The sequence below is a fragment of the Desmodus rotundus genome, chromosome 4 (assembly GCF_022682495.2).
Source record: "Desmodus rotundus isolate HL8 chromosome 4, HLdesRot8A.1, whole genome shotgun sequence".
NCBI lineage: Eukaryota > Metazoa > Chordata > Mammalia > Chiroptera > Phyllostomidae > Desmodus > Desmodus rotundus.
The window spans coordinates 17,351,548-17,377,795 of NC_071390.1; the positions used below are offsets into that span (position 1 = coordinate 17,351,548).

Genomic DNA, 26,248 nt, shown 5'->3' on the forward strand with positions numbered 1-26,248 from the left:
GATCAACTCCAGTTTGAAGAGTAAGGAAGAGAATGCCAAGGACTGACTCACTCACTGAGTCTTGGAAATGTGTTATGTTGACTTTCGCCATGCTCGTCATAATCAGATTAGAACGGGCGGTACCCACAGGTGCACAGGCACTGAGCCAGGCTCTTATACAGAAAAGAATATTTATGTGAAGGCCAGCACTTCAGCGATTGTGATCAGGAAGTAAAAGATATGAGGGCCAAGTTGTCTGTTGGGGATTGGTCCTACGTTAGTTGCAACTACATGATTTTTTAAAAACGATTTGAACGGGGTGGTAGACTGTGTCTACTAGAACAGCGGAGGGAATTCCTTCACACGTAGAAAACTTGGCATGTTAGGTGGGGGAATGATTGCATTAGACACTTGCCCCAATTTCTTTTGTAAAGTTGAAATGAACACACTTCTATCCATGGTTAGGAAGAGAAGGAAGAAGTAACATGGGGAAAAGAAGAAATAGTGAAGAAGAGTATTTGATGAAGAACTTCCATCTCCACTGCTTTTCTGTTCCTCTGTTCCCCCACCCCCCGCAGGCAGGAGAATATTCACATTTTTTTTTAAAAAAAGGGGAAAAGGACCACTGTCTGCAACATTTCATGTCTCATAAGCAGGATTGCTAATTCCTTCCCAGGGACCACTAGAGCACACTGCTGCATTCCATTAATTGCCCAGCAGATGTTCAGCAGCCTTCTTTTAAAAATGTTTGAGCCAGAATATGTTGCTGGCGAGAGAGGCAATGCATAATTTGGTTTGTCTCCAAGGAAAAAGAACTGTCTCCTTTCAGGAATTTACTAGCCTTATTTTGTCTTTCAAATTCAGCTCCCTGTTAGCTTTTATGGGAACACAAGGTAAGCACTGCCGGATACCTGGGTGCCATTAGGGACTGGATGTGAGAACAAACACCCTCGCGTTCTGCTGGAGAGTTCATTAACTTCGGTATCTAAGCTGAGCTCAACTTTGAACACAGCCCTTGCTTTGTTCTCAGCCATTCCTGTGCTGCTCGCTTTCCGTGCAGTTTCTCTTGAGACTTTAACCACTCCTGACAGATAAGCTGCTGAACTTCTCTTTGCAGAAAGGAGAGATGTGACATTGTATGACAACAGGGAGAGAATGAGAAACTGTTGTCAAGAAGGTGGAGGAAGGGCCGTGGCCAGCGTGGCTCTGTTTGGCTTTTAGAACCCGCTGGCGGCCGGCATCGATGTTAGCAGATGAGGGCTAAGGAGATGTTGCCAAACAACCCAGAGAGTTGGCAAAAAGAGTAGAAATCAGTCAAGCTGGGTATTGGGCTGGACACACTGGTGTTTTGACCGAAGTATGCCTTTGCTCATTCTGTTCCTGACTGGAATGTTTCTCATCTCTTCTCCACCTGCCTGCATCTCCTGAGTCTATTTGTATTTTCAGGCTCAACTCATTGCCAGGCTGTGCATGATGTCTTTCTAGAGACCTATACCTGGATGTCATTTATCCCTTGTCTGAACTCACCTGGATTTTTAAAAATCTATATCATCATCATCATCATCATCACCACCACCACCACTCTTATTTAATGTATTAAGGATACAGTTTAGCATATCTTAATATTGTCTCCACCGTGGTACCCAGCAGAGAACTTGCAACATGTCAGGTGCTCAATAAATATTGCTTTTATAAATAATTAGAGATATAGTCAGTTTATAAGGGGTAGATATATATTCAAAATTCCTTTTCCCCAGTTAACCCGCAGAGTCGGTTTATTTAGTTGTGACCTTGTCCCGTGACTCGCTACTTCTTACCAAATAACTGGTGAGTGGAGCCTTGCATTCATTTATCCAATAAGCATCCATGAAAAATCCATCTCTGTGTTTTTTTCATGTCAGGTATTCCTTCCACATACATTATAATCATTTATCTGCACCTTGTGAGGAATGTGTAGGCTGAAGGAGAATGAGAGTTCTCTGGTTCTGAACAGGAGGTCCCAGAGACAACGGGAGTGGGGCTGGCGTGAGGGCTGCTCCTAAAGGGACTGAAGCAGGGATAACTTACTGGCCCTTGTTTTACTGCTCTGGTCCCTGGCAGGAGTGTTTCCAGTATCAGAGAGCAGCCTCACTTCATGACGGAGCTCAGGATCACACACCTTAGGTTGCGCCATCCTCATTTGATCAAACGAGTGGGACCTTCTTCACTTCCTTTGCGGCATCCCCCGTGAGGTCTCTCTCATCCACACTTTCACCCTGGCCTTCGATTATTCACTTTGTTTTGGAGGGCTATACTGTCATCTTAGGGAGAGTTTATCTTTTTTCTTTTTTCCCCCAGTGAGACTCACAGGTAGGCTCTGAATCTGATGCAGAACATTTCATCTCTGCTGGTACTTATGGCAGAAGAAACCTGAGCTGTTAAGAAAATATCCCTAAAATGCCAATGGTTTTCTTATTGCCCCTGGTAACCTGGAATTTACTCAAGGATAAGACCCATGTTAGATTTATTGCCTTAGTCCTCACACAACTCTGTGCTTCGCTTTGTCACTGTTCTTTTAAATCTGTGATTCATCCAGGGTGATGAGATGAATTAGGACCCTCCCTCACTCCACACTGGCTAGACCTGAGGACCAAATACTAACTGCACGAAGCTTTACTAACTCTAAGTGAAAAGGATGGAAAACATTCCATGTAGAAGGTTCAACAAAGATGAGACTTACTCTTGAGTAGGAACTCTCCAAAAGAAGGAAAAGGGAACACACCAGGTCGAAGCACCGTGTCGAACAGAGGCACAGAGAGGTGACGTTGTATGGTGTACGCATTGTATGGTGTACGTATCCAATGAGGCGGAGCTTGACATGGTTTTGAACACCTACACACTTACCCTCAAATATTCCTGTTCCTACCGAATATTCCAAACATTCCAAATACTCAGTAGGAATCAAAATATTTCTACTGAAGGTAAAATGATGAGCAGAGGAAAGAGAGGGGAGTAAAATTCAGGGAAAATAAATATGCCCTATATTATAAACTTTGTTGTTCAATAGCCATGCATGCTAGTGAGAAGACTTTTGTTAGTGAAGGTTTGGGATTAATAAAGTGTGATAAACATGGAAAAGGGAAGAAGGGGCAAATGAAGATACTTTTTTTTAAAATAATAGGTTTGGGCTACAGTTGATAATCCTTTCTCTTTTTAATAAGTTACTCACACATTTTACAAGGAGTTTTCAACCCAAGTGGCAAGAGATGGTAATTGATTTGATAGAGATGGAGACCTAGGAGTAGGAGCTTTTTTTTGGGGGGGGGGTTGCCAAAGGAGGTAAGTTTCATGGTTCATGTTGAGTTTGATGTCATAAAACATATAAGTGAAAAATCCCATCAGGATTTGGAAATAGGGAGCTTGAAACTCATATGAGGAGACCTGGACCAGACTATAAAAAAAGCTCTAACTTTCCACATTTCTGTAGATTGCCAAGTGAGGGGGACTTGCCGACTGGTGATAAATTAAAGCCGTAATTACTGGCCACGTCTTTCAGGCTACATCAACTCTGTATCTTTGTTTCTACGGGGACCCATGATCACGAATAATTCAGTTGTTGTACTTGGCAGTGAGGCAGGGGGTAGGGGCAAAGAAGCTTAAAACCTTGTTGATTCTCCTGTGGTAAAATAGATGAGATTCTTCATGAGAGCAGAAGTTAGAGAATGGGCTAGCGTTTTATCTGAGAACACAAAACCTGTCTGGAGCGATTCATACTGAATTACAAACAATAGCACTTTTGGGATCATTTGCATTTCACAGGATTTATTTATAGGGCAAATAATCTGAAACTTGGGGAGTGGGACTTCTACACAGAGGGATGAGAAGAGGTGGAGCCCACTGATTTCCTCAAAACATGTGGGATAAAGGAGATGCTGTTCGTGGCTGGGAAAACTCTTCGTAACCCTGCTATAAAGACGCGTTCTTGAGGCTGACTCTACCTCTCTACATCGCTGTTGCCTAGGAAGCATTACAAAAGCAGAGATTTTTCAGGCTCGCTGCACACATCCGGAATCAGAATCCCAGGGAGGGATATCTGGAAATCTGCATTTTTAACAAATTCCCCAAATGATGCTGAGGCAGCCCGCCTTTCACCAGTCTCAGCAACTACCTTTACATAGCATTCCAGGGACAGAAATTCATCTGCATAACAAGGAAAGGGGCGCATCTATCTCCAGCAATAAATCTGATTTACAACTCAGGGCATCCGTGAGAACAGAGGCATGCTTTCACAAGGGGAGCTGGGGACTGTGATATTAAGTGTAGGAGGACATTTGTCATAAACATTCAAATCTAATTTCTGGGCATATGCGGAGCCAACCTAATCAGCAGCCTGGGTAGATGACAGTGGGAGTGAGGGGGGAAAGAATGAAGCAAGTCTCTGAATCTGCCATGTACCACATCCATAATGTAGATGAATGACAAAGGCCAGCCAAGCACTGTGCCCATGAAGCCGCTGAAAAATGAGTCAAGTGTGCGCTAGAATCTTAGTGGCAGCTGTGCTTGGAGCCATGACTTTTATGCAAGTTAAACAAATGGGATTATCTAGATGCCGTTAATGTGATAGTATGAGCTGAAAATGATTCACCCACATCTCGCTATATTTCTGCATGTCTCACAGAATGAGCATGCTCATCAACCCTTAACTTCCCAGGGGTCACTGCTCTTCTGGGGTTGCAGAGAGATATGATTTTAAAAGTGAAAGGTGAATATTTCTCAAAGGAAGAACATCAAATCCCAGGTTGAATTAAAGAAAAATGTAATACACAGTAATGGCTCCCACCCTCCCCTGTCTGTCAAGCGATTGCCTTGTGTAAGCTGTTATGTTCTGGAAAAATTGTCCTTTGTCAAGGGTATATGTGGGTTTTTAATAAAACTGTTATCTTGTGTTATCTTGGCCTCCATCATTGCTGCTGACTGGTTTAATTTCTTTTTCAGGTGTAATAAAAAGATGTTATCACAGAGAGATTAGAAAATTAATATTTCCAGGCTTCGGTTACTGTCACTGGATATGTTATGAGCAAGTGTGGGAAGAGAGAAGGAAGTCAGAATTTCAGCCTAGGTCGGGATACGTTATGAATCCTGCGTAAGAGGTTCACGCGGAGAAAGACCCTTTCCACTGGAAAGCATACTTAACATTAGTTAAGAAGCTTCAGAAAGTGCAGTATAATCTAAGCCACATTGTTGTAGCTGCAGATGCCGGTTCGCGGACTTGTGGAGCTCTGAACTGTAAAGTGAAATAAATTGTTGTAATAACATTGTCCATTTAAGGATGCAATTAGTACCAGTGAAACTTCCACAGCCAGTAAATTGATCTGTCTATTTAGTCTCTGGATTTCTTATTATCTACAGAGTTATCATTTATAAGTCTTTTGTGAGTAAAGCAATGCTAATCATATTTTCCCCCAAAGTAAATATTGTTTTTCTTCAATAAGTAATTAGGCTGTTTCACAGACACATGGGCCCACTGGCTTTTGCCTATTGTTGAGTTGTTATGGTATGATAAGTAATAACAGGTGTCCAGATATCTAAACAAATCCCTACACCCAATGTAGGTACTTTCATGATTGTGCAGTGAATGTGGTACTTTCATAAATGTGCCAGGGACCAGCAACGAGGTTGCTCTTCAGCCTCTAACAGAGTCTGTCTTTACCATTTTCTAAATCCCTGAGCCCATAACAGGGCCTGAAATGACCACAGAGTAACTGGCCTGAGTTGGCTAGGCCTAAGGATGCACTTAGAAACTTTTGGGCGGAGAATGGTCAACGGGGAGGGAGTGATCAGATGAACAATCGATGAGCAGGGCACAAACATGCTTCAGGTCAGAAATAAATGGTAGTTAGGTGAAACTTTTCCCCAAGGGGAAGGCAAGGTGGATAGCCAAGAAAAACTAGCAGTGAAAAAAAGAAGGCAGAAGAACATAAAATATAGAGAAGATACAGAACCTAGGGAAAGCTACCTTTTAGACACTAGATTTAAGTTCCTTATACCTAGAGTGGCCAGGACTGTTGGGTTATTATCTGTCATGTCTGCATATGCTTTAATAGCACCCACTTTCCTTCTTAAAGTGTCCTGGTTTGGGAGTGAACATTTATGGTCATCATACTTATACCCAGCTACCCTACCAGTGGAAACAGAAGAATTGGATAATGTAGAGCCCAAAGGTGAAAATTTACTTGGACATTTAACTAGTTGAAAGAGTTTTGAGGAGAGAAGGTATGAGTAAGCTATTGCTGTGTAACAAACCACGGAGACATTCATTGGCTTAACAATAAGCATTTATTATTACTTATGAGACTGCAGATCAGCTCGGTGGCTCTTCTGGTTTTGCCTGTGTTCATTGAGTGTCTACAGTCAGCTACGGATTGCAGGACAGGGAGCTCTACTGGTCTTTGCTGGGCTGCCCCCATGTTGGGGGTCAGTTGGCTGGAGGCTGCTCTAGAATGGCCTCAGTTGGGATAATTAAGCTCTCCTCCACGTAATCTCTCATCCTTCAGCAGGCTTGCTCCCACATGACAGTGATAGGATTCTGAGAGAGAGCAAGAGAGGGAACGCAAGTGCACAAGGCCTAGAAACTCGCAAGTGGCACCCTGTCATTTCTAATTTATTCCATTGCCAAATCATGTTTCAGTGTTAGCTCAGATTCAGGGGGTGAGGAAACAGATTTCACCTCTTGGCGGGAGAAGCTTCAAACTCAAATTGCACAAGGCTTGACACAGAGAGGGGCCTGGCAATTAATTCATAGCCAGATTAAGCCACTCAGCAATAAAGAGGTGTGTTTTTCCATTTTGTTTTGTTTCATTGACCTAGAGAATATGAAGTTCAGGCACACTCTAAAGGTAAGGACTGGAGGTTTTATGAGTGGCAGTAGGTGGGGCCTACCATGCAGTACTGTCAAACTGGTATGCATGATTATGACCTGGGTAGCTGGTTAAAAATTCTGGGACCTACTCTCAGAAACCGATATATTTTTTCTCAAGCAAAGCCTTGGAAACTGCATCTTCACAGGTGCTCCAGGTGTACTACACTTTGAGAAGTACTTTACATAGTGAGTAGGGTTCTTCCTTGACTTTCAATCCTGGAAAACCAAAAGGCATCTTTTTTTTTCCTGTCTGTCGATTGTGGTGAGAAGCTTAGTCTTTGTGGTACCCATGGGTGTCATAGTTGGCCAAGTGACCTCAACTGTTGGTGGCTGGATGTTCCTAGAGACTTAACCCAAGTTTCAAATTAGCAGCACTGCTTCATGAGTCATTAGAGCTTGCCCAGGAATGCCCATGCCACCTGGCCTCCAAGCTCATGGCGTCATCTCAGTAGGGCATAGCAATCCGTAAGACTCCCCTGACTGGGTTTGAATTGGAACTAGGGAGAAGCCTGGTGGGCAGGTGAGGGTGCTCTGTGCACATGAGCCTTCCTGCACTCTAGGTAAACTTTCTCTCTGCTTTGCTCCTATCACCTTAATCTCTGAAAAAGAGATTTCAGACCACGTGGATTTTATGACATTCTAGGCATGTAACAAAAAGCCTGGCTTGAGTCTCTTTGTTGGAGAGGAAAAAAGAAAATTAAGGTAGGGTGAACTTGCTTTGGCAACTTTTTGATAGCACAAACTTCTGGGTTAGAAATAGAGTTCAAAGTTGCAGGGTCATAGTGCAGATAGGCATTCTCCAAGAGAGTCCCTTTGACAGAAAGAGTGACTGCAGGCAGCAGCAGAGGTTTCCTGCACCACTTTACCACGTGATGCCACTTAGTGTTGACTTTAAACTTGGAAATAAAGAGCCTTGGCTGCAGCAAAGGGGGAAGTAGTGGTGCTCGTGGTGAGGCATTCCCTCATGTGTGTTGTGTGGGACAAGGTCTGCAAAGGGTCTGTGGCCTAAAGACTTTGTGAAACTCTATGGTAAAGGTAAATGAAGTTCATTCCTGCGAGATTGCTATGAGCTTTTAATATAATATACTGATGAGCATCAGGAATCTCCAAGATGGGAAATGCCCATCGAATACTTCTGAAAATTATTTGACCATGGAACGCTCATCATTTTTCAGGGCTGGTTTTCTATAGAATATACTTTCAGGGATATGATAGTAATTATATGATAATATTCAAAATATTGGGTACGTACCATGCACTATGCCACGGCTTTAAAAACCCCCTCTTATTTTTTTTACAACTTTCTAAAATAAACACAAGTTTATCTTCATTATGCCAATGAGGAAACTGAGGTTCAGCTTAAGTCACTTAGCCCAGAAGGGGCAGAGTCAGAATCTAATTCCAAAAAAGGGACCATATCAATTATTTCACCCTAAACATGAAGTTGAGTCTCTCGCAGGACTTCAGAACTGTGGTCACCAGCACCCAGAATGAGAGACTTCGAGTGACTTGCAGTACTGTCCGCCCCGTGCTCTGCTCTGTGCACGAATAATGGCAAATATTTGCTCAGCACTTTCCCCCCCTACTTCCACCTTGTTTACGCTGCAGTTGGAGAGGGATTAAGTTATGCTAATTCCACACAACAAGCTAAAGCCCACTTATCACAAGTTTCCATTCCTCAGCAAAACCCACAAATGCACCTGAGTGTTGGGCAAACGAAGGCATGCAGCTGCTGTTGTGTGGAGCAATAATGGCCTGTTTATATTCAGGGCCAGATCAGCAAGCAGAAGCCACCCACAGAACACAGAGGGCAATGGTTTTCAGTCTCTCCCTGCCACCGCCTGCTGCTTCCTGCCGGCCTGCTGCCTGGCTCTGACAAGTGCAGCGGGGATGCAGAGATGGGGAGGGTGTGGAGAGCACAGGTTTTAGAACTTGGGACACAGGAGCCCGTTTTCCCGAAGCAACGTGCTAATAACTACACAGTGTTAATGCAGCTTGTTTAGGAATGAGGATTTGGGAGTGATTTTGAATTGGGAGATTTAACCTAGTGAGGAGCAGAGAGAGAGAAGAGGAAGGGAAAAGAGACGGGTGTATGTGTGCACACACGGATGTGTGTGCAGGCGTTTGCTTTGTCTTAGTGAGAGCCTGGCCAGAGCAATTTCCTCTCTTCAGTTTTCCATTTATTTCAGATGCCAACCCTTTCAAGCAGGCTTAAAATTCTTCCTGGTTGCTCCATAACACTGATATCCTGCCTATTCTGAAAGCATTCAGCTGAGAATTAGAAGTTTAGTAAATAAAGTTAACCTGCCTCTAACCACCCTAGCCATCTTTGGCTCCTCTGTGGGGCTCCGTTTGTTCCCAGTCAAAACAAGGGTTTGCATGTAGAAGATTATTTTTCAAATAGCTTCCTATTGTCATTTCCTTAAGATGGTATTGGGATAATGTGGAGAAAGCAAGCAACCTTATCTTTTATGAATTCATAAAATAACTGAGATTTGCTTCAAAATAAGCCAGTGATTGGGGTTATGGGGACTGGATGGGGTTAGAAATAAAAAAATACTGTTGTTTGTGTCTTGATGGTTATGGAAGCTGGGTGGTGGGTACATGAGGCTTCATGTCTCTATTCCGACATACAACACATATATATAATATGTACAGATGTATGTAATGTACACATGTCATCTGAGTTTAAAAGTCTATAAGCTGTGATTTTAAAACTTAATAACATTTTAACTTATGTCACTTGTTAAATTGCTTCTTGTGCTATGGTTTTCTCTTAATTCCCATACTCAGAAATACCTTTTGAAATTTTGATATTCCTCACTGAAATGAGCCCAGGGTTGACAAGGTCTGTCTAGAAGGCATCCAACCATGTACTATGAAAAAATAGAGACATTTATTGAAGAAGATACAAGAAACATTGTACAAAGGACAATGATGCCTCAGTCCCCTTCAAAGTGGGCACCTTGGGCCCCTACACAGTTCTGCCAATCACCATCAGCTGCCCTGTCATATTTTCCTGAATCTCATTGACAGTCTGAAATCTCTTCCCTTTCAAAGGTGATTTTAGTTTTAGGAAAAGCCAGAAGTCACAGGACACAAAATCTGGACTGTAGGGGGACTGAGTCTCCTCAGTGATTTGATGTTTTGCCAAAAAACTCTGCATGAGACGTGATGAGTGAGTATGTTGTGGTGATGAAGCTGCCAGTCACCAGTTGCCCATGGCTGCAGCCATTTTCATCATATTCCATCTCTCAACCGATGAAGAACATTGAGGTAGTACTCCTTATTAATTATGTGGCCTGGAGGGGTGTACTTGTGATGGACAACACCTTCCCAGTCAAGAACCACAGTTAACCTGGTCTTGATCTTGCTATAATTTTGCCACACCTTCTTTTGTCATGGAGAACCAGGCACTTCTGTTGGGTGACTAGCCCTTTGTGTCCAGATATTAGCCATAGACACATGATTCATCTCTGGTTATGATCTTCTTGAAGAAAGCTGGTTCATTGGTAGCCATTTGAATCAAGTCAGTAGCAACTGAAGCACAATGTTCCTTCTGCTTTGGTAGCAGAAGTCATGGAACGGATTTTGCCACAACACATTCCATGCCAAGATCTTGTATCAAAATCTTGGACACAGTAGTGTTTGGAACCCCCAGATCAGCTTCTAGGTCTCTCACTGTCAGTCGCCGATCTTTGTTGATTGCAGCCTGAACACGTTCAACATTCTCAGATGTTCCATTTGTTGCAGGCCTTCCAGAACGTGGAGAACTTTCAACAGATTACTGACCATCTTTGAAGCATTTCTGCCACACTTTTACCTGTGCTGCACTTATTGCATCGTCCCTGAAATCCTTCTGAATTATCTGAATAGTTTCCATAGAGGAATGTTCAAGCTTAATGCAAAATTTGATGCAGATTTGCTGCTCTACTCAGTCATTTTGAGTATGATGGCCACACAGTACACATGCTCACTCAACAGCATCTACACCCCCACTGACTAGTACAGCGAAGTCATCATTGTTTACGCATGCACATTCCAGTCCACTCTCCTTGGCTGCCAGGTTACATCACTGTCACACAAACCATTTTCGTTATATTAACGACGGCTGGACTTTTTCTGGTCAGACCTTGTGTACAAAGTGTGTGTGTGTTTGGGTGTGTGATACTTGGTTTCAAGTCTTAGTTCTTCCATTTACTAGTTCTGAGTCCCGTGGAGCAATCTCAACCTATGAGGATCTCATTGTTCTTATCTGTTCAGTGGAGGCCATGGACCTACCTGCCTTCCAGTTGTGAGAGTCAGTGGCAATAGTGTCCATGACAGATGGAGGCACTCTCTTCCCTGATGACATCCTACCAGTTTTGATGTGAACTCTGAAGTATCCCTGGACTCCTGAGCCGATGCCACTGTGCTTGCTTAATAAAATGAAAGAGCCCTCTATTTTCTGATTTTGAGCTAAAAGCACATGTGCCTTGGGTGTTCTACCACATCTTCTCACACACAGACCTGCACACTCAAACTTCACAGCTGAAATGCTCCTTGACTTACAGCAGAGGGAGAATCTTAGTGCTTCCAAAAAGCTGCTTCTACTAAAACAACTAAGCCTGTCTTCAGAGAGATGGTTTGACTTTGTTTTTCACCAAGATGATTTGGCATATAGAATACACGTCTCAGTATATAGTGGTTATTGAGTGGCTGGGCTGTTTCCCTGCAATAACCAGAGAGACCAGAAGCAGCCTTGAGTCTTGTCTGAGACCATCAGTATTACAGTCTCTGTTCTTGAACTTTTGTTCCTGGGTGACCAGAACATTGCACTTTTGGCTCTCAACAGAGAAAAGCCACAGAAAGTGGTGCTTAAAGGTCACCCATATTTCTGAGTATCAGGCTTTGCTTAAATTGGTGGAAGTTAAAAGGTCAGCATTCAGGCTTCTAAGGGGTACATGTTGCTTGCCTTTTATGCTTGAGTTATGCTGTTTTTGCAAAATGTCAGTTTTCAAGAGGGCGAAAATTAATTGCAAACAAAGTCTTAAAGCACAACGGCTTTGACCCTGAGATGGAGGAGGTTTGGAGGTGGAGAGAGATGTCCTCAAGAGCTGCAATCTAAGGGCAAACTCAGGGAGGGAGAATCTTTTATGGATGCAAAGACATCGGTTTAGTCTGAGAGGTGAACTCAACGCATCTGAGTGGCTGGTGCTTCCTGGCATGAGCTGTTGGGGCTTTGGAAAGTTGTAGCGACAACACCCAAGTGTACACCCCTCCTCCAGCCCTTCTGAAATATTCACTAGGCTATCAGTTTTCTGTGTATAAAAAACATTAGCATGCTATTACTACTTTTCAGCTCTTTCTTTCCTATGACAACAGCTGGGATAGGAATGAGAGAAAATGGATAATTCATAAACATATTCCTTTGGTGCTTTTTTTTGATTCTCTGCATTGCTTAGTAGGCAAAGCTTGCATTCAGAGTATAGGAAAATTTAGTAATTATATTATTACAAATATCAATTAGAAAGACAGCAGCAGCAGTAGCCATAAAAGCGAATATTTGTAGGAGCCTTAATACGTGCCTAGCGCTGTTATCAGTGGTTTACATGCATTGACTCATTTGATCCTGACAAAACCCGATGGGATATGTGCCGTTACTCTCATCTCAGCCCATGAGGCGCATTAAGCTGAAGTAATTTGCCCAGGATCGCACACCTAGCCCGTGGGGCAGCCGGCCTTCAATCCAAGTAGTCTGGCTGCACTGTCCTTCTTGGACAGGCCAGCTGGACCATGCTGGGGCTGAGACTGGCTCTAGCGCACCCACATGGCAGCTGTGTGGCATGCATATTGTGTGTAAGCCCCACGTGGTTTTCTGTGACTTGCCCTGTAGGTGAACTGTGTGAGCTTCTCACAGAGTCCCCACCCACCCACCCATGTCTCTGCTCATGACCACTCCTTGCTTTCTCCCACAGCCCCATTGGTGGACCTCACTCCGACCCACAGTGGATCCGCCATGCTGATGCTGCTCTCCGTGGTGTTTGTGGGGCTGGCCATGTTCGTCATCTATAAGTTTAAGAGGTACGTGTCCCTCTGTCCATGTTTCCCGGCCCTCTGTCTTCTCCGTGACAGGTTCAGAACATGTGATGTATGTGTCCTGCGCATAGCAGTGATGGTTTCTGTTGATGTTTTAGGAAGATCCCGGGGATTAATGTTTATGCCCAGATGCAAAATGAGAAAGAACGAGAGATGGTCAGTCGAGTCAGTCCCACTGAAAGCAGGCCCCATTTCTCTCAGACTGAACTAAGGAGGCCTGGCCAGCTGATAGATGAGAAGGTGGAATCCCAGCTCATAGGTAAATGATTCCCAGTAGCTGTCAGCTGTTCAGCCTGAGTAGTCAATGGCTGAGTCTGTCGCTAACCCCTTTCTGGCTTGACATAACCACTGTTTTCCACTCTAACATCCCTGAGAGGAACAGCTAAGATGCCTCTTTCCCTGCTTCTTCCCTTTGGAATGAGGAAAAATGCCTTCTTGCTCCTGTCTACTTTTTTCCTCTCTCTCTCTCTCATGAGTTCCTCCTTTTCCAAAAACCCTTGCTAAAACGTTGGGTGTTCTTGGGTGAAGAGCAAAGCATTTGCTCTGACAATATTCAAGAAGGGCAGGCTTCAGAGGCTGGGTCTGGTGGTCTGGAGGGCCAGGCAGGGTTTCGGGGGCAGGGTATGTAACGAACAGAACAAGTTACTTTGAGACAGCTTCCAGAAGGGCACACAGCTCGGGTACGCTTGAAGGGGAGTGACATACTGAAGCTGGTAGGGGAGTGATAGCCCGATCACCCTGGGATTTTTTTATTGTTAAAGTAGCTGTAATCTAAAAGTTGTCCCCCAGAAAATATAGAACCTGAGAACTTTAAGGACAAGAGGCATAAAGCTTGTAGGACATCCCAGGAGTGGGGTTTCCTGTGGAAGACCACTGGAGGGTTAGGTGATGACAGAGCACATTGGCATATTCCTTCTTTTCACCTGGTCTCTACCAGGAGTGTTCAAATGGGCCTCATCTATATCAATAGAGCTTACCCTGCCTGTGAAATCAGCATGCTAACCCAACAGCTTGGAATAGAGTGGCTCCAGCAGGACTGCTGAGTCCTGTTATTTATCGCAGGGAAAATTTTCCAAGAAGTTAGACAAACACATGAAGCCACGATTGTGATCCATTTCTCTTCTTGTTTCCTCCTGTCTGTTGGCAACAGGAGTTGAAGCTGTAACTGTTCCCATCTAGACCCTGCATTGCTGACTACGATGGATAAATTACTGTATAACCATTCATGCTTCACTCTAATGTAATAATGCCAGACCACCTAGAAGGCCCTTATAAGATTGTTACTTGGGAGGAAAAAATGAGTACCTAAATGAAAACATAACCCTCTCTTTAAATGGATAGGGGAAAGTTCCCTGGCTGTATTCAGGGGAAATTTAAATGCAATGACTGGCTCGTATAGGAGGTAATGACGACTACTGCAGCCACACATGGTGTCCAGTTTGCACAGTGCACTTTCTCTTATTTGGGGAGACAGGGCAATAAATGCGTAATTGCTTTGGGTTTAAAAGAAAAAGGCTTTTCTGTCTTCGAGTCCAGAGAAGCGTTCACCTTGTCGATTCACTGCTAAAGCTTCTAAGTGCATTTCTGTGGGTCATTTGGTTTGCAATCCCATTTCCACCGGGTATGAAGCGCAGGCGCTATTGACTTTATCAGAGTAGCCAGGCCTCCTCCGCCAGAAATGTCTCGCAGCACATTGCAAAGTCTCTGACACCTTTCCATTTCCAATGTCATTAAATGAGTAAGTGTTACACGTTTTCTCTTAGGAGAGTAGCTTTACCCTCCCCTCCCTCCCCTTCTACTCAACCTGGTGACTCAACTCTCCGATTGCAAAGAGCAAGACAAGCCACTCCGCCTTCAACACCAAAGCGGGGATCTGCTGGGGCGCAATTTGCAATTTAAGGAAAACCCCCAAAGGCTACAGGCGACCAGCTGTGATCAGGAAAGAATTTCGCTCTTGTCAAGTGCATCATGCTTCATGACCACTAACTTTATGTTTTCTTTCTTTCCTCTGTTGTTCTGTTTCCTATTTTGCCAGGAAGTATTTCCATAGTTGCTGAGAATCAAAGCACAAAAGAAACCCCTACCTATGTAAATGTTTGAATGGAGGACGCCAGTAAAAACAAAAATAAACAAACAAATAAACAAAATAAAAACAATCAAAATCCAAACAAACAAACAAACACGCACTGCATCGGGACTTTTTAATTCTTCAGACACAGACAACAAGGGTTTTTAGCTTTAAGCCTGTGCATGTGGACTGTACCTTGAGAACCTGCTCCGAGGGGCGGTGTATAGGTGCTCTATTTTAATGGAAAAACACTCCCCTCCCCCTCCCTCCGCTCTCTTTTTCTGATTGGTCGTGTTTGTAGAAACTTCCTAACATATATAGGCCAAGGAAATCTGCATGTATTTTTGGAAATATTCTTGGCTCTAGATTTAACAGCGATTTTAGCTCTACTGGCTGATGGGTGGGGTAGCCACCCCAGCCCCTTTCCCAAGACACAAAGACATGCACAGGAGTTTGAATCCCTGAGCTGTTTCTCTGTTCCATTTTCCTTATTGCCATTTCCGCTTCCAAGTTATCTGGTAGCTCCGTTGACCCCGAGGGTGCTTTCTGCCTTCGGTGTGGCCACAGGGGTAAAGACAGGAGTTGGAGTTCCATTCATGCAGGCAGAGTAGGGAGGGAAGGAAGGAAGGCAGGGGAAAGCATGTCAGAAATGAACCTGTGTTTTCCGTTCGCCCGGTCTAGTCATGACTGCTTCCTTTGCAGCTTTCTCTGCTCCTCCCCCCGTTTATATGGAAAACAGAATCCCAGTTACCCATTGACTGGCCTTCCCATTTGTTTGCTCTCGGTTTGTGGTCATGATCTGTTGATGTCCTCGTATCTCTTCCTTCCAGTCCCCAAGTTACCCCTCATCTGCGCCTACCTTTTCTTCCCAAACATGTTGCTAGATTCTGGACATTAACCCTGATGTCCCCTAAATACTGGCCTAGCCTCTGCCAACCCTGCCTCCACCACCCGCAAGTTTCTGGTCTGTCCGTTTTGTACACTCCCAGGCATGCCAGCTTCCACACTCACTGACCCAGCTGCATCCTGCCCTGCAGGGTTCAGCTTCATGTGCCCTCCGTCTCCTCCTGTAGAACCTGCCTCTTCCAATATCCTTGTCCTGTCCCCCCTGGAAACATATCATGTGTGTGAAAGAGTCGGTTTGTATGCAAAGCAATTCAAACCTGGCCATGTGCACTGGAAAAGAAAGCATTCAGATGAATGGTGGTATCCTCACACCATCACAAACATCTCATGCAGGCCAATTTTAGAAGATTCCTGTGAGAAATGGTTTGACCGTGTTACTGAATGGCAGGGCAATTTCCTTCTGTGATGGTTGCTGTACTCAATATTTCCTCTCACAGTAGAGTGAGAATATTTGTAAAATAAAACTGTTTTAACCGGACGAAGAAGCAGGTTAATGGATTTAATGTTCAAAAGGGTCAAAAAGTCTAAAAGTAGACAGAGGTCTTGTCTTACATTAGGATGAGATTTTGATGATACAGGATCATCCCAGACACCTCACCTGCGTGCTCTCTGATCTCTGAGTATCATAGTATCAGCAAAGACAAAATCAGTAGCATAAAAGGGAGGAGTTAGCTCACTACTAAAGTGAATTGGCTCAAAGCATGAAGAAATTCCAGTTTTCCCAGGGCAATCAGAAAAGAAGGCCCAGAGAAAGAAGGTGACAAAAGTATGTCCAGCAGAAGCCATCAGAGTATTCTGGATTGGGCAAGCCCACCCTAAACTATAGGAGAAAACAGTTTCGAAAAACCACTCAGAGAGCACAGCCTCTTTCTTGGTCATGTCCCCCAGCCAACAACAGGGTATAAGAGGGCCCTGGCGATACAACAGGACCCTGGGTGTCCTAAAGATCCCGACGATCCCTGCCCTTATGTAGCCCAGGCAGAGGAAGAGTAGCAAGGCTGATGTTAGAAGTCAATCAAGCAGAAGATGGTATGGTTCAAGATGCCCAGTGTGAATCTGGGAAATGGATTTATGCCTGAGTGGCCATCTCTATGTAGAACTCAATTGATCCCCGACCTGCCAGGCTTCCTATCCCATAGGAAACATCCTTATTGATCCTCTTCAGTTGGAGCCTCCCAAATTTAATCTGGAAGACAAAATGTTTGGGAACCAAAAGAGGCTCACTCGAAACAGCACAGGAAAGTCCTCAGAGTTGCAGTTCAAATCATTTTAATTGGAAAGTCACAAAAAAGGGAATAGCCCTCAAATCTAGCACAGTGCCTTGCCTTGAGTAAAAATCAAGAAAATCATTTGTGAAAGGAATAAATGAATGGATATATGAGAAGACAAAGGGAAGAAGGGGCTCATGAGGCTTAACTAACAATAGAGGGGAACACGAGATGCCTAGCATTTTGGAAAGTGATCAGAGCGACCAGGTCTTGATTCAGCATCTCCAGGGTACTCATGTGCCTCTTCTCCAAGCTTCCTCCCACCTGTAGGAGATTCATGAGGTAACACACTGCCCAGTGGAGACCTCATTGTTCTTATAGTCTTGCTCCATGTTTCTCAAAGTGCCGTACCGGTACCAGCAGTATTAGCATCATCTTGGACTTGTTAGAAATGTTCATGTTGGGTCCCCACCCCACATCTACTCTAGGAATCAGAAACGCCAGGGGTGGAGCCCAGCAATCTGCTTTTACAAGCCCCTCAGGTTGTTGTGACGTATACTAAAGTTTGAGACCCACTGTGCTAGGCCATTTCAGCTTAGTCCCAAAGAGAAGTTAGGAATAGCAACCTACGAATGGGAGGGACCCAAGTGCCTACCTACTCACTAACAGCAGGTCCAAACTTGAGGCACAGTTTGGTGGGCTTGAGGCCACAAGAGTGGGTGGGAGGGACAGATGTCAAGAGTAAGATTCAGGGCAAGATAAACATCTGATACTGCAATGTTTTCCAAAATCCCAGAAGGCCAACTGTGCATGTTCTACCTAGAACTACCCAACCCACATTTTCTCCTTTGCCTTATTCCTAATTGGGTTCACTGTCCAAAATGCAGAGGTTTGCTTTGCTTTTTTCAGAAGTTCCAAACAGCAACTTTGAGAGCAATGAGGTGCTTGGCAGCTGTTCTGTGTTTTCCAGGATTCCAACTGAGCATTGAAATCCCTCATTTGCCAACTTATTTTTATAGGAAGCCAATTTAAAAAAAAAAAGAGAGAGAGAAAGTTTTCTTATAGTATCGGAACTACTTCTAATTTTCAAATGACTTTTTTGATGTATTTTTTGTTAAATACTATGTAGTGTAATGTATAATTGCTCTTGTTTATTGCTTTTACAATCATATTTATTAAACAGATAATGTCTCTAAAGTCTTGGCTTCAAGGTGTTTTCTTTAATCCCAGACCTTAGCATTCAGCCTTGATATAGAAGGGATGCATCTGTAGGAGTCCATAAAGGTTCACCGCATGAGAATATGGTAAACACCACAGGCTCAAAGGGTGATATTTTATGGGGGGTTTTTTGTCTTGTTTTGTTTTGCCAATGAAGCAGAATATACTACCTGAATTCTACCTACATTTCAGTTGATTATATAATGTCTGATGCTGTATTCCATTTAAAAATTACTATAAACTGTTTTCTTTAAAATAGGTAATATGGTCATTATCAAAATTAGAAGTGACTATTATGGAACAAACCCATTCAAATTTGTTCATAATCTTGGAGTTACCAAAGGACCAAACCTGCATGACATGAACTTGGGGAGTGGTAAAGTTTCCAATGATAGCATAAAATTGTCTCTAAACCTGAAGTGAAGGGAGTGGAGTTCTTCTGGCTGTGCCAGCTGTGTGAACTTGATGAGCAAAGCACTTTAACATACAGCATGTAATTTGAAGGACCAAGACACCTCCCCGCTTTGGCATCCTGAGTGGGTGAGTTATTTCAGAGAGTCCCAACGAGCCAGTTTGTACTTGGTGGAAAGCAAACAGGTGGACTGGATCCCAATCAGTTCAGCCTCGTGGCTCACCTATGTAAGAGACATCTCTCCTTGTGCAATGTTTTGCCCTTATATTTGATTGAAATGTGCGTGCAGACACAGACCCCTCTTTCACCTTCCCTAAGACCTTCGAGGCTCCGCATGCAGGAGAATTCCTGGTGTTTTCCTGTGGCCTTTAACTTCCTTTCCCACAGGTTAAATCTGCCTACTGAACCTTCATTCTTTTCCATACCAGAGCCTATGCGGCTGTTCCCCTTCAGGAGCAGTTGTCTCCTGTGTCACTGAGGGTCCAGGCAGTTGAGCAAAATCCTCACTAGAGATTTCAGACTGAGGGGATGTTCTGCAGGGAAATTTCTTTCCTGAGTTACTGAGGAGCCAAGATGCCAAATAGGGGAAGGGAAGGCGACCCCAAGGTTAACATCAATAGGAAGCCTCTCCCTTCTCTGGGCTGGAAGGACACAGGATGCACAGAGCCCAGGGTCCAGGACGACCAGATTGAAGCTGAAGTCACTGAGCATGTGTCTGGCAGTTGTGGCAGCCACAAAGGAGACGTGGAGGGGACACAGCCATAGCCAGCAATGCTGCCCCCGCTGAGGAGAGAAAGAGGGAGCATGCCTTTCCCTTGCTCTGCTTCTCCCACCTCCGGCCTATGCTTCCCACTGAGCACCCCCAGCCAACAGCCGGGGGCGGAGTACAGTGGAGCCTGGGAAGCAGTTTCCTGAAATACAAAGCGGAGCAGGGAGCAGTGGGAAGTGGGATGGACAGAACACAGGCAGGTGCCTGGCACAGCAGCTCTTTCCAATTCCGCCCACATCAAAGCCAACCAACGTCCCCCAACCCAAAGGCACTCATTAAACTGTGTAGATGTTCCTTTCTCTGTGACATGCTTTCATGCTTCCCTTTAAGCAACGCATGTTTAAAACTTGGCACTGTGTTTCTGTGCCACGTGACACCCTTAGTCACCAGGTTCTATGCTCATGTAGGGGAAGATTTTTACGCTATTTTTCATTTCCCTCCTTCAGCCTTTAGCACTGGACATTGCCATTAGAGGGCACTAGATAAATGTTTGCTGAAACTCAGCCCTGGATTTCTCAGTTTCAGGTGTCCTGAGCAAGTCCATTTTATTTAGCATCGAGCTCCGAGGTGTCATCCTGGGTCTGACTCCGTACCCAGCTGGCACTTCTAATCACGTGGCCAGTTGCTGTTTGTCAAGAGTCAAGACATCCTTGCCCTCCCTGGCTGGTACCACTCAAGCTGCTGAAATTGGGAAGCTGTCTTTAGATATTAATTTAAGTAAAATAACTGCAGTTTAGAAATAGAAAAAAAACTGGCTAGAAGGTAGCACAAAAAACAGAAGACTGAGTTTGGTTTCAGAATTATTACGTACCCTGTGTCTCTATTTCTTAGGATTTAATCATATTTTGAAAATGCATGTCGGGCTAGTGCTTTCCCAGTGGGGGAATCCCACAATAATTCCAGATGGACACGTACAAGGGGAAAGCTGTTACAGTCTTTATTTTAAAGACGTGAAAAGGGAGCTGTGGCTTACACAATACAAATATTTATTAATCAATATGTGGTGCAGACTTCTTTAGGTGAACAAGGCAGATATGATATCTGCCTTCACAAGCCTATATTCTGACAGGAACAGTGAATGAAAAATAAAAGGTAATGTAACAGATACAATGTTATCATACATGTAAGGTAAGAAGATGTCGATAGGTAAAAATACAGTAAAACGTAGGACGGAGCGGAGTGACCCGGGACGGGGATGGGAGAGGCGGTGTGGGTGCGTGGCTTCTCTGAGGTCCGAAAGCTAAAAAGAAACCAGCCATTTGAAGACACACACATTGTGAACTTTCCACACCAAGGGCTCTGCAGTATTAACTGAATATTCCTACCTTAAAGCATTTGCATTTAGTCTTTATGACACAGGAAATGTACCACGCATCACCACCACCTTTTTTTCTCTCCTCTGATAGCGCATTGACCCCGTACTTAAATCAAACGCTTCATGTTCTTCTGGCCCATAGCCACAACACCATTGTAATATGTTGCATATGAAAAAGAAGAAATAACATTCATAGCACATTTGGAAATGCATCTAAGGAATTGGGAATGATATACTAGGCAGACCAAATAATTTTCTGATTTGTTTATCTGCTATATTAAGAATGAAATCAATAGTTACCCGCCCTTCTAGATTTCCTGGGAGCATTCTCAGATTATTTCTATAGGATAAAAAAAGATCTCATCTCATGTAATAATTATTTCCCTTATTCTTACTAAGCTAGCATTTCATCCACAAACATGTGCCTGTATTTAAGAGAAATCTGTTTTGCCAAGCACGTCCACCCTCCCTTATGGATGCCCAGAAATCTTATTTTATAAATCTCCAGAAACACCAGTTCGGCCCCAACCAGGAGAAAATTTCTGTAGAGCAAGAAGGAAGAATTGAACCTTCTCTGGTCAGGCATGTCACTGAGGACGACCGGTCTCCCGTGTTGTGAGCCATCTGAAATGCAACACACTGAAGACTTCAGAAAACAGTACTCATTGCATATTTCTCTTATTTAATCCAGCACATGAGATGATTTGTTTTGCAACCGATCCAGTGGTGTTTCTAAGCTGCCCAAGCTCCAGGCCTGTCTAGTATTTGAGTCTTGACCCTTTGAATCAGCACAGCCTTTGAATCAACCAACCCATTGAATCAGCCCAGACCATCAATTAGCCAGATACCTACTAACCATACAGATGAGTGGGACACATTACTCATCTTTTAGGAAGAAACACACCCCACAAGAAAAAGTCAATGTTTTGGTGTCATGCAGACCTGCTACCCCGCGATCATGAGAGAGTCATCTCACTTTACTGAGCCCTGCTTTCACCAAATCTAAAAGAAGAAAGACATTCTAACTTGGGTAACTTGAGTTGATTAAATGAGATAATGGGTATAAGGCGCATTAGATAATGACACATAATGTTCAAAATTGATAGCTGCTTTATTATTTTGATCATTAATGTATTTTGCATTCACACTTCCTCATTTTATATATGTGTTTCATTCATATTTTTATGTAATCCTGAACTCTTGGTTTTGGACACAAAATCCTGACAGCCTTTGGCCCTTTGGATTTAGTGTTTATATTCTCACACCCATCCTGGGACCTGGACTTCACACGAGGATTTCGGTTATCTTACAGCTCTGGCTGCCAGTGTTCCCTCTGTGCCCTCACCTTGGCCAATGAGAATATCCTGCCCCCAGGTATTCAATGAACACTGGTTCAGCCTGTCCAAGGTCACCTCGCCCAACCCAAAACTCCTAATGAATACACGCGCTCCTGTCTCTATTCTACCACCCTCCCCTCCACTCCTACAGGTAAGCCACACATTGGTGAAGGTTCAAAACAAGAAAAGTGTGTGTTCACGCAGTTGCCTGTTCCAAATATGGTTGTGGGAAAGCGTTTGCACAAGGAAAACAGTTATCTTTCTTTTGAAAGCACAGACCAAATCCCAAATCCCAAATCCTTACTACTGAATTACACAAATGAAGACATTCCTTTTGACCTTACTGTGTGTGGTACACAGGGAGGTAGGCCATCTAAGCCCTCCCAGAGGAAAGAACTGACATTTGCTACTAACTTCAGTAAACAATGGATGTGGAGGGAGTATTTTCCAAATACCAACACTGAGTGATCTGAGACCCAGCTGCTCATCCAGCCAGAGAGCTGTGTGCAAACCACAGACACAGCCCTGGCCCAGGCCATTAAGGACTGGATTCCTTAGTGCAATTCTCATGCCTCTGCATGAGGTTCCTTTCTGTGGCCTAATTGCAGAGCAAGACCTTCCTTCCCCACTTTGGCCCATGGAGTGAAAAGAGGTTTTGCAGTGACTCAGAATGAAACTCTGTGCCTCTAATGAATATGAGCACATTTGACCAAGAATTGGTTTTGTTTTATAACTGATGAGAATCCACAGTATTATTGCAAATAAGAAAAATAGGGTTGGTTTGGGATGTCCTACTCAGCCATGATGCATCATGAGACTTTAAATGGAAAGTAAGAAATTAAGATTGGAAGGACTGGAGAGGCAGGACTAGCCCAGGTGAGTGGCTGCTTCTTGAATTTAATGTGGTATCCAAAATGATGTAAAACATTTATTTGTATGAGGCATACTCCCCAATGTGGATCACGTTACCTGAAGGTTCCAAGCACCTTATTGATTATCCCAGAGGTCAGGCTGGTGGCCATAACCCAGGTGGTACCTGGGTGTCCTCAATCATCGGTATCAGTCTTATGAATAAGACTCTACTGAAGCACCAGGTCTTGGGAAGTAGGTGAGGTCTGACCCTGCAGGACAGGGAATGGCAGATACAAATCAGGGCATCAGCTTCCATTTCAGCACCCTGTGAGTGGTCTGGAGTCTAAGAAAAAAAACTGAGATGAAGGCCAGTACCTAGGTGTGAGCCATGTGTTGGAGACAAGAGTATAGCTGAGATTCAGTCAAATCACAAGCATCCAGAGCTACTCCCAGGTACACCAGACCCACTGCTGAAAGTGTCCCAACCTCTCCCAGACTGAAGACATGAGCTGGTGACTCCTAATAGACTCTTCTATCCTGGTGGGGTTGGTTCTGGGACAGGTAGATTCCACTTTGACCAAACCCTCTGGGAATTGGTCATTTCCAAACTACTCTGACTATCTTTCAGAAATGACATGATAAGCGAAATAAATAAGAGCGACAGCCCATTTGCTATTGGACCCAAATAGATGTCATCTGTACTTTCTTCCCTGCCCAGCTCTCCACTCTATTCCTCTTTCTTTGCTATCAGCACTGACCTGTGTCCTAACTCTGTAGTGTAAGGGGACAACACTAAAGAGCCCACCAACTTACCCTGAACTCTTTTTTAGGAAAAAACTTTTTACTGAACAAGCAGATTTGTGGAATCTGTGTATATGCAGATATGCTCTTTGGGGGTATAATGTGTGTTATGCACTTTCTGGAAACAACAGAAAAGCATGCCAGGATGTTTTATTAAGCATTTTACAGTGGCCCACTCTGCATCATTTCAGAGGCCTTACAAATGGGTCTGCCATCCGTCTACTCATGGGAAGCAGAAAGTAACAGCCTGAGTCCAAATTGTCAGAGCACAGGGACATTGGTGTTAAGAACCAGCCTGTCAAAACTGCCTTGCTAGAATCCTAGACTAAAATTTCTACAGCTGCAAGGGAAATTAGAAATCATTCTTTGAATATTTCTTAAGTACTAATTGGGTGTTGTGTATCATGCTATAGACTTGGCCAATCACCTCATTTGGCTGAGGTCAGCTGTTCTCTCATGGACACATAACAACTTAGTAGCAAAGACTCATGTATCCCCTCTTTCCTACACCACATTGTTAGTCTCTGTTCTTCCTTTGTGATACCTTCTTCTATCCTCATCTATGCAGAACACAGCCAAAATCCTTAGAAAGAAAGTGGGGGGAGAGGGTGGGGGAGAGAGAGAAAGGAAGGAAGGAAGGAAGGAAGGGAGGAAGGAAGGAAGGAAGGAAGGAAGGAAGGAAGGAAGGAAGGAAGGAAGGAAGGAAGGGAGGAAGGAAGGAAGGGAGGAAGGAAGGAAGGAAGAAATAGAAAGAAAGAAACAAAAAAAGAAAGGACCCAGGAGAAGTGAGGAAAGTGCCACAAAATCCAGGCTCGGAGGGTGTGGAATAATGGCCCTCAATTCATGAACAATAAAGCATTTGTTTATTCATTTATTCAGCAAACACAATCTGAATAACTACTGAATTACAAGACAGTATTGGGGGTGTGTAACTTTTTAGAAAGCAGTCTAGCCATCAACTAGTAATTAAGAAAAATTCTAACCTTTACCTGCATTTGTCAAGGGACATAATTGGGATGTGATTCATAACTCTAGCAGCAATTTTCAAGAGCACTTTGTACATGTCCCAATTTTCTCCTTTCCACAATTGTTCTGGAGTCTGTCACAGTCAACCCTGAACTCGAACTTTTTCTTTACTTTCTACCCTGGCATGCACCCTCCTCCCGGCTTCTTTCTTGTATAAATCAATGCCAACTGCTGCTGAAATCCACTCTCTGGCTAGGTCACTACCCACTCACTGGATTCTGTTTTCCAGAAAGACCTCTTTTAGACAAGTGGATGAGAGGGAGGCAGGAAAACACACTTAAGTCCTAGCTGAGAATTATATGTATTAATAAATCATGCAAGAGTTAACAGGAGGAAGAAGATTCAGTGCAGTTTGGCAATATGTTAAACATAAAAAAACGAGAGAGAAAGGAATTAAATAGTAAAAAGAAACTTGGAGCCTTGGAGAGTAACAACACTGTGAAAAGGAGGATCTTGGCAGACAGTGCTTTCGGATTTAGATAACTGGCTTACAAGAGGCAATAAGGACCAACTTAGAGCTGTAGCTGTGGTGAGCAGTACCTGCAGACCATAGAAGACGTAGACAAAAATATAAAATCTCAGACATTCAGGGGTCTGTAGTGCTGGAAAAAACATCCTAAATACATCATTAGTTCTGGAAGGCGGCTCTGTGAACAAAGGGTTATAGTCATAATGGTGATCCTGGGTCGGAAAGATGCCTTGGAACTATTATTATCTTTTGGGGAGGAGAAGGTGGAAGTGTAGTATATTTTAGAAAACCCCATCAACAATGATTAACAAATGCTTTGCCATTTAAAGTCGTATAGTTCAGTTATTTTAAATGAAAATAAGAAAACCTCCCTGATGTAAAAGTCCTTAATGTTACCAAACAGGAAGCAGGGTCCTGCTACCCACCACCACCCTCTAGACAACATTCCCGAGACAATGCTTTTTTGATAAAAGAAAGGAGTCTTTAACTGAAAGCTACTCAATTCTGGAATAACAGCTTTCCATGGGTGATAGTCACTTAAGCCTATCAATTAAGGCTAAACTCTTTAACTCTTTAGTTAAAGCTGTAATTGCTTAAGCTTATCAATTAAGGCAAAGATCTTTAATTCCTGAGTTACCCTATCATTCCCCCTGCCAGTTTTTAATTAATTTATTTCTATAGGGTTAGTTTATAAACTGAAGCAACATAAGATACAGAAGCTACACAATTTTGGAAGAATGGCAGGCTTCTACCTCAAAGAACACCCAAAGAAGAATAACCTTGCCACCCTCCGCCAGGCCAGCTTGACCCCAGGCTGTGCCCAGAGTTCCTTCTACCATCCAAAATTCTGTCCACAGGCAGCTGCAGCACAATCATTCAGGCATCCCTGAGCCAGTCTCTGCCCTATTTTTT

At 43.6% G+C, this 26,248-nt stretch overlaps 1 protein-coding gene across 3 annotated transcripts in view; it reads left to right on the plus strand.

Moving 5' to 3' along the window:
- Window positions 1-18,262, plus strand: part of SORCS1 (sortilin related VPS10 domain containing receptor 1) — a 480,154-nt gene extending 461,892 nt beyond the window's left edge. Inside the window, exons 25-27 of one of the 3 annotated variants that reach the window (XM_053922501.1) lie at window positions 12,835-12,940; window positions 13,054-13,214; window positions 18,047-18,262. In XM_053922501.1, the coding sequence (XP_053778476.1) occupies window positions 12,835-12,940; window positions 13,054-13,214; window positions 18,047-18,126 (347 nt within the window). In that variant the 3' untranslated portion in view covers window positions 18,127-18,262. Of the gene's footprint in view, window positions 1-12,834; window positions 12,941-13,053; window positions 13,215-14,718; window positions 16,408-18,046 lie in introns of those variants that run through there. The other 2 variants (XM_053922500.1, XM_053922502.2) reach the window with 2 other exon arrangements.
- The last annotated feature ends 7,986 nt before the right edge of the window (window positions 18,263-26,248 follow it).